The sequence below is a fragment of the Adiantum capillus-veneris genome, chromosome 1, assembly GCF_014529385.1.
Source record: "Adiantum capillus-veneris isolate H3 chromosome 1, ASM1452938v2, whole genome shotgun sequence".
Classification (NCBI taxonomy): Eukaryota; Viridiplantae; Streptophyta; class Polypodiopsida; order Polypodiales; family Pteridaceae; genus Adiantum; species Adiantum capillus-veneris.
The window spans coordinates 89295580-89304846 of record NC_140931.1 but is presented as its reverse complement, the minus strand read 5'-3'; the positions used below and the strand labels follow the sequence as shown (position 1 = coordinate 89304846).

Here is a 9267-nt window from a genome sequence, read left to right as displayed (position 1 = left end):
CAATGTGGACAAGATACCTTTGCTTGTGCAACATCGTCACACATTTTGCTAAGAAAGCCTATTTATCAAAGTGAAAATTATGTGAGACATTTTGACATTGTCCCCAAGGCCAACATGAGCTGAGGAAGGTAAGACATCCTCATTCTAATTTTTATGACAATATTTTACTTGTTTGTGGGTCTACCTTACACACAAACTACTTGTACTAGGACACATTTGGCTTTGCTTATTTGTTTGGAGTACACCCATAAAGGGGAGGAATTTTGTGGGTCCTACATTTTTCAATAAAAGACTTTGTATTAATTATTTAGTTGAGGGGAGGAAACCTAGAATGTCATATTTGCCCTTTGACATTTGCCACAAAAACTTAGGCTTAAGGGGAGGATTGTCGATATAAGCTAGTTTTTACCTTTTGAGCGTGTATCCCCCCTAGCCACCTTTACATCCTAGTCACCATGTACCATGTGATAAACCATATACTTTGTCCACTTAGGATGATGATGCTTTATGTGATGTAACCCACCATGATGTGCTCCCTTATGTCACCCCTTTCAATGCTTACATTAAAGGCAATTTTGTACACACATCTCAAGTTCATAGAAGCATTCTCTCTTTTATCATTATGATGGTACTTTCAAACCATCCTTTATGTAATGTGTATATACATGGTGAGCCTTGAGGGGGGGCAAGAGAAAGAACTATATTTTAGGTTTTGATCCATATGAAGAAATTTGGTCTAGCGTCTTCCTCCTTGATTGCTTCCATTGAAGTACATAGCTAAAAGAAGCTATCTCAGTTAGTAAACCAAGAAGAGAAGCCTTGCATCGAAAACATTATTCAAATATACTTACTACTTCAATATATGAGCTTTTAAAGTAGAATATAGTGACTTCAAAAAACCTAAGCTAGAGAATGGGTATAAAGAAAATTGGTGGTCATCCACACTAATACGCTAATGATGTCAAGTTGATGTTTCCATTGTGTTAGAAAAATTCTATAAGAGAGAATCGGGACAACTCTATCAAAAACCTGAGAAGAGAATCCAAACAACTCTGACAGAAACCTAAGAAGAGAGGCCTTGCATAAAAAATGTTGGTTTGGGTACTCATTAATTAAGATTGAACTACTGTAATTTACTAAGGTATGAATTAGAAGAGAGTGACTCATTAAAATCTAAAAAAGTGAGGCATATAGATGGGCACCCACACCATTATGATGGTGATGTGTCCTACAGGCATTTACAGATCACCTTGATGCTCTTTGATATAAATTTCAAAATTACTTGCCTCCGGTATCTTGATAAGTGTTCATCCTAGATAGAGAGCGAGAAGTGTTCTCTCTCTCTCTCGCTTTGATCTTTAGGAAGGGATCGGTCGGCTGTGCCGCTTCCTCTCGGTGGGAACTTGACTCGTGGCATCAAAGGTGACCATGAACCCACTTACGCTAGTGGTTAAGAAAAATGGTAAAGCTTTTGGAGTAAATGTTTAAGTTGCACGTTATTAATGGCGAAAAAGTGCTTCATCACAAACACGCTTTGAAAAGAGCAGTGTGTTTGACAGGCATTTTTGCTTCGATTTGAAGATTCTGAGAGAGGGAGAGAGCGTGAGTGAGAGACAGCGAGCGAGAGCATGTGAACCCGGAAGGGCAGACAAACAATAAGGTCTGCAAGTGATGGGGTGCGCGGGTTCAACTGATAAATCTGAAGAAGGTAAGTGGGTTTGCGGGTGCGTTTTGTGTTTGTGCATGTGTTTGAATTCGATTACCTTTTTGTGTGGTGTATCTATGTTTTCTTGCGCGCGAGTCTGTGAGCGCATGCATGCATGCATGCATGTACAGAAGATTCATTGGTTTTTCTCGAGGTTTTCTGTGAGCTAGAGTTCAATATTTAACCTTATAAAAGAAAAGAGAGAGCCACTTGAAATAAGAGAAGAGATCAGAAGGATTTTTGAAATCAAATCCTGACAGAGAAGGCATGGCGTCGTGGAGAGAGAATTCTGATACATGGAAACTGGAGAAACCTTCCTTTACAATGGCTGAAGAGAAACTGTTGAAGGCAATCAAAACTTCACAGACCAACTCTTATACACAATATGCAGATGCAATATAGAGATTTACATCTTGAGCTGATAGATTTCAGAAGTTGTTGGGCTGAAAGCAATTACCCTAATGGTCATAACTGCTTTTGCATAAGACATCTTTGAATATGTTGTGTATTGCTCTATATTTGCGTATTTCAATTTCTGATTTTGTGGGTTTACTGCACAAGCATTATCAGAATGATGTAGTTTCTATAGAAGGTGTGCAAGATAGTGTCATATACATTATTTGCACCTTCCTTTGTAAATATTCTTGGATAAATTAGCTCCAATCTCTAAGCTCTCTCTATTCAGGATGATTTTTGTGTTTAGTTATGGAGGGAAGACGTATTTATTGCTGTAGCCAAATTCTTAGTAGGCGGTTCAATTTTTTTAAAGCAAAAGATCTAGAGAATCAAGGGAGATTCTCATGCGGAGTTGTGTAAAGGAAACAAACCACAGAGTTTTTTAAAGGAAAGAAGGAGTTCCTCATGCGCACTGAGCACGGCATGCAACGTGGTGGGCAACAAATAGCTCTCTCTCTCTCTTTGTGCGCAGGGATCTCTCTCTTTGTGCGCAGGTTCTTGCAAGACCTGAGAAGAGCGAGACAGAGTCGGGTGATTTCAAGAGAGCGTATGGGAGGCGATCGCGAGGAGCCCACAGTGTTGCACGGCTCGTTGCTGCAAGCTATCCGTAGCGAAGGTAGAGGTTGGGGGCGGAAGCAGGAAAGGCAGAGGTAGAGGTAGAGGTACGCAGGGTCGATGCTAGGCATGAGAGGGCGTGCAGACACGTAGGGTAGCTAACATGGAAGACGAAAGGAATATCCGGGGTAATGGATTTTTTTAAAGTAGAGCCAGTAGGTAGGACAAGCGTCTTTGATCAAGCATTTTCTCAAAACATCATGCAGTTGCTTCTTAATTTGCGTGCACTTCATAGGAGGACAATGTGGTGGCTGATTAAAAGTTTTTCACTAGTTGAAGGTTGTCCATTTGTTTAATGGTAGCACTTATAATAGAAATGGTAGAACCAAAATGTCTTGCATCCTTATTCTTAATTATGACATTAGTTTAACCAAATTGACTTGCATCCTTATTCTTAATTAGCTTACGTTGAACAAAGTTAGGGAAGAGAATGGTTGAAAATATATATTATGAAACATGCTTTTATGGGCTGAGCCCGCTTTGCATCTCTAGATTTCAACAGAAACTTAGTATGCAGATCTTTTTGTTGATGTATGCTCGTGTGTTTGGGTGGTGTGGGAGCATATATTGGTACCTAGTTCTGCGTCGCCTATTGGGCACTGACGACGTTAAGTGGGGATGTCTTAGTATTTAGACAATATTATGCATGATGGAGCTGATGGTTATATTGTCTTGTGGGTGACTACCATGAGTCTATACCTTGCACTTCCCTTTAAGGCTGAATCTTGGCTTATTCTGGATTCATCTAGGTGTATATTTTAAAGCTCATCATTATCCATAGTAGAGCCATTTATTAAATTGTTTTATCTCCATTTGTGGTGAGTCGATTTGGGTGGAAATCTAGGGACATGTTTCACTCGATTTTGGTATTTCTTGGTGGAGAAAATGGTCATGGGGACTCAAAGCGTCAATAAGTCTTGTTATTAGACAACGTACATAAGCTCTAATTTTAGAATAGAAGCTATAGCTATTCTATTTCCTGGTACCTAGTTTTGCGTCACCTATTGGGCACTGACGACGTTAAGTGGGGATGTCTTAATATTTAGACAATATTATGCATGATGGAGCTGATGGTTATATTGTCTTGTGGGTGACTACCGTGAGTCTATACCTTGCACTTCCCTTTAAGGCTGAATCTGGGCTTATTCTGGATTCATCTAGGTGTATGTTTTAAAGCTCATCATTATCCATAGTAGAGCCATTTATTAAATTGTTTTATCTCCATTTGTGGTGAGTCGATTTGGGTGGAAATCTAGGGACATGTTTCACTCGATTTTGGTATTTCTTGGTGGAGAAAATGGTCATGAGGACTCAAAAGCGTCAATAAGTCTTGTTATTAGACAACGCACATAAGCTCTAATTGTAGAATAGAAGCTAAAGCTATTCTATTTCCTTCTCTCTCTCTCTCTCTCTCTCTCTCTCTCTCTCTCTCACCTTGTCCTTGTGTTTGTCAAGTGCTTGGCAATTTCCAAATTCTTGTTTTTACTACTAAAAACGCAGTAAAAACAATAACTTTTTTTAGTAGTAAAAACAAGAGCTTAGAAAAGGTGACACGTTCTTGATGGATCAACAACACATCACCACCTCTCGCCAAGGCTCGAAACCAAGAGGCCATATAAAGTTTCATAAGATAGTATGGCCCCATTAGACTGCATCCAACCATCTTCTAGAATAGATCCCCATGTAAGAAAGTCATGTTTGTCAATGTACCAAGGCATTGACTGTTCATTGTGCTTCTCTAATATAACAAGTCGATGTGAAGTCGAGCGACAAGTATATGCATGAGAGTGTGCAAGTGCATAAGTGCGCGAGAGAGGAGAGAGAGAGAGGCACAGAGAGGAGAGACCCCATAACATCGAGCTGTGCTTGAAATTATTGGCAACCTTATCCGCTTTAGCCCTTTATGTCACGGGCCTCTACTGGCCTCTATGCTTCGCTTACATTGGAGGGCACCATGTGCCAACTGAAAAGGATAGACTTGAACAGACTTGCTCATTGTCCTTCCCTACATCCACCGTGTTTATAGCCATTTGGACTGAGTTGTTGCATATTGTTTGCAATTGGTGGAATTCTTCATCCCGCTGCTCTAGGGTAGCGGAGCAACGTTCACACAAGAGCGAGATCGTTGGTTTTTTTCAGTCCGGATCATGCCCACATTACATGGCATTATGCGCGTGCGCAGCCCTCCCCCCCGCCCAACGGTTCATTATACACTCATTGTATATACCACCTTGATGTTTACATAGCCTTGACCTCGCTTTTGAACTTTCTTTGGGTGATAGGCCATTGAGCATTTCTAGAGGTCTCTTATCTACTTAGAATACAGCCCCTTTCCTCGCGCGCGAGAGAGAGTTCACGGGAGAGATGTGGAGTGTAACAGACTTGGACACTCCAAGTCAAGAATCAACCGCGACAGCACCAAATAACCACTTCAAAACAATTCACAGATCACAATAGATTTGCGTTGGCCCGGCGGAGTTCCGTGCCTAGAGATATTGGCCCCAAAGACTGGTGCCCTTTTCGGTATTTCTTTTTGTATTAATCAGATCAAAGTACAAGAGAGTGGCTAGGGTTTCACTCTCAAACTCTGCGTCCAGATGCTCTGAGAAGTGAGGCCCTCACTACTAATTTAAAGGTTACAAGGGATGCCCAAAAGCAGAGCCCCAAAAGCTTCAAATCAAAAGCAATTGCTCTCTCTCTCTCACAGAGAGTCAAAACTTGAAAGCAAAAGCATTCTCTCTCTTTCTCATTAAGTAGAGAAAAAGCGAAATTTGCGTCGCTTTTTTTTTTTTTAATAGCCTTCGCGATTTCCGAAAATTAGGGTTTTTGGCAGAAATTAGGGTTTGTAGGAATTTTAGGGTTTCTGGCAAAAATTAGGGTTTCTGCTGTCCGTAGCCACGTCATCACTTTGTGACATACCCCCCTCTTGAAAGCATTGTAATCGACCGCGATTACGCCTGCAAAACCGACAAAAGCCATAAACCGTCTTAGCAGACACTGACTGTTAGTACCTACGTACTAGGAACACACATCTAGCACATGTACGAAATCGACAGTCACATCACACGACATCACAGGACATCACCAGACATCACAGGACATCACATGACATTCAACATTCATTCGGATCTTAGACCATGATTTATCGGCAATGTAGCTAGCAATCACATCTAGGTCCAATCGGGCCCTCATTGATGTCCGATTGACTAACCCCTATTGCAACCATGTCTATTCGAGATCAATCAGACCAAAATGCTGCAGTCATTTCGTCTATCAGTTCCTGCACTCACAAGAAGTCAAGAACAAATCAGTATCATAATCAGGAATTCCATTTCATAAAGTCATCCAGCAGAATACTGTCAGCTCTCAGTATCCCTAAAGCTCAAAGAGACATCAGTGACTTTAGTATCAAAATCGAGGCATCTGTTGACAAAGGACCGCGCGGAGTAACTCCGCTCTTGTGCATCCCACTGCACCAGATCTTCGGCCAAGCTGAGTTTCTGGGTTTCGTTTGGAGTAGACTATGCTAAACCAAAACATCGAGGTAAAGTTTCACAATCCGAGGAGTATCTGCTAGGTCCTCCTCCTCCATCCAGTTCGCATCAAATGCAGGAAAGTTCTTGAACTAAACCAAGAACCGCCTTCGGACTTTACCTTTCTTCGTATCCGTATGTGCCAAAATCTATTCAGGAACAAGGGTCTCCTCGTTCTCTTCCACTGCGGGTTGCTCATCAGGTTCCCCATCATCAGGCACATCACCCTTAACAGGTTTCAAGAGACTCACATGCAATGCATTGTGAATCCTCCAAGTATCTGGCAGTTTCAATCGGAAGGAGACATCATGTATCTTGTCCGTGATCTAGAAAGGTTCGTAGTATTGCATACTAAGCTTTGGAAAAAGCCTCTCCTTTCCCTTTTTCTTTCGTAGGCGTGCCTTCTCAAAACGTAAGAGCACCCAATCATCCTCCTTCAATTTCAAGTCGCAACGATGGCGATCCGCTGCCTTTCTCTGTCGTTCTTGAGACTCCTGCAAAGTCTCGCGAACCTTGGCAAAAGCCGTATCCAAATCTCGCGAATATTCATCCGCTTCAAATATCTAATCTTCGTGCTCAAGAAGGATGGAACCTTCGCAACACTTTCAACAATCTCACATGGCGTCTTCCCCGTCGAAGAGTGTATCGTGTTATTGTAGGTAAATTCCACCAAAAGTAAGTTCTTTTCCCATTGAGTCTTCTGATCCGAGATACAAGACTTCAATAAATCTAAAATCATTGAATTGGCAATCTCAAATTGCCCGTCAGTCTGCAAGTGGAACGATGACGAGAACTGCAACTGCGTGCCAATGTTCTCCCAAATTGCCTTCCAAAACAAACTCATAAATCTGGGGTCTCTGTCGGAGACAATCGTCTCAGACGTGCCATGTAATCGGAAAATCATCGTGACCATTCTGTGTTCTTGGGAGATCAAAAATGAAATCCATTGCAATACTTTCCCAGGGGTGGGTGAGTATGGGTAAAGGCTGTAACAATCCATGTGCCTTATGCCTGTCAAACTTGACCTTCTGGCATACCAAGCAACTGCGCACAAACTCTTCCACATCCTTTTTGAGTCTCGGCCCAAAGAAGTATCTCTCTACCCCCTTCATGGTGGTAGCAACTCCGCGGTGACCCGTAAAAGGTGGATAGTGGCATTCAGTCATAACCTTTTCCCTCAACGGCTGTGTAACGCACAACAGTCTTTTTCATCAAGTAGCCTTCCCGAAGGGAGTATCCAGCTACTGTCTCCCCATCCCGTATCTGTGTGAAAAATATCTGCAAAATTTGTATCTGTGGTATACCGATCGACCATATCCTCGAAGCTCCTATGATGTATCGCGGAAATAGCCAGAACCAACGGTTTCCGAGACAAAGCATCTGCCACCACATTCTTCTGTCCCTGCACATGGACAATCTGGAAGTTGAACTGCGACAAGATGTTCGCCCGCCGCATCTGCTTTTCCGAAAGCTGCTTCTGTGACAAGAAGTAGCGCAAACTCTGATGGTCTGTAAAGACAGTAAAATCCGCTCCGAGTAGGTAATGCCGCCATTGAGTAAGAGCATGGATAACTGCCAAAAGCTCTTTCTCATGGATCTGTGCTGTCATCTCCGGCCTAGAGAACAAACGGCTCTTGTAAGCTATGACATGGCCTTCTTGCATCAAGACCGCACCTAGACTACGACCACAAGCATCACAATATACTTCAAATGACTTCTGCAAGTCCGGCAAAGTCAAAATAGGTCCCGTAGTCAATTTCTCTTTCAATGTCCGAAAGGCAGTCACCTCTGTGGGTCCCCACGAAAAAGGTACTCCTTTCTGTGTCAAGGTATGCAAAGGGGAAGCAACCTCTGCAAACTTTCGTATGAACCGCCTGTAGTACGAACACAGTCCCAAGAAGCTTCTAACTTCATGGACATTCCTCAAATCGGGCCAATCACGGATAGTCTCTATCTTGGCCGGGTCCATTTGCACTCCTGGTGTGTTGACACAATGTGTCCCAAAAAGTGTATCTCTGGTAGGAAAAAAATCACTTTTCTTTGCATTAATCACTAACGTGTGATATCGTAATGCCTGAAAGACTTGAATCAGATGATCTCTGTGTTTTGCCTCATTCTTGGAGAAAACAATGATGTCGTCAAAGAAAGTGCCAAAAAATAGCCTGTACTCTCGAAAAATCCTGTCCATCATCCGGCTAAATGTCGCAGGAGCATTGGTTAAGCCAAAAGGCATCACCAAAAACTCAACTAACCCAAAAGTCGTTCGAAAAGCTGTCTGGTAGACTTCTCCCGGCGCGATTTTGATATGATGATATCCACTCTTCAAATCAATCCTGCTAAAGCACGAGGATCCCTGTAATTTGTCGAGTATATCATCGATCCTAGGAATAGGAAATCTGTTCTTGATGGTGATTTTCTTGAGAGCTCTATAATCGATGCCATAGTGGTCTCGTACGGTCCCGTACGTTTTGTACACGTACGATGATGTGCGGTACTAAACGAACTAAAAAATATTAAGATGTACGATGACGTTACGTACGTTCAAAATAAAAAAACAAAGAATTCTTACGTCTAAGGCTCAGGCCCTTGGGTTTAAACTTTACACTTAAAGAAACTTGACGTTATGAGATCTTCAATGGGAGCTTGAGAGGGAGAGACCCAATGGAGAGAAGATGGAGAGGCAAGACTCTAGTCTCTAGAGCTTGTCACTTGAGAGCTAGAACATGGGAGCATTGAGCAGTGAGAGCAATGAGCATTGAGAGCATTGAGAGCTTGAGAGCAATGAGCATTGAGAGCTTGGAAGTGTTGGAGAACAAGATGGAGAGGCATTGCTTAAATAGGAAGAGGCTAGAGCATGAGAGAGAGAGAGTTGGGCTGCTCAATGTAATCCATTCACAATTGTGAATTTTGCTTTTATTAAAATTAAAAAAAAACAAAAAAAAAAACGTACAAAACGTA

At 42.1% G+C, this 9267-nt stretch overlaps 1 protein-coding gene across 1 annotated transcript in view; it reads left to right on the top strand.

Annotated features, from left to right (window-relative positions):
* Window positions 1–1520: 1520 nt before the first annotated feature.
* LOC147465159 (uncharacterized) overlaps window positions 1521–9267 on the top strand; it is a 28388-nt gene continuing 20641 nt past the window's right edge. Inside the window, exon 1 of the mRNA XM_086518544.1 lies at window positions 1521–1708. Within this exon, the coding sequence (XP_086374670.1) occupies window positions 1672–1708 (37 nt within the window). The 5' untranslated portion in view covers window positions 1521–1671. The remainder of the gene's footprint in view (window positions 1709–9267) is intronic.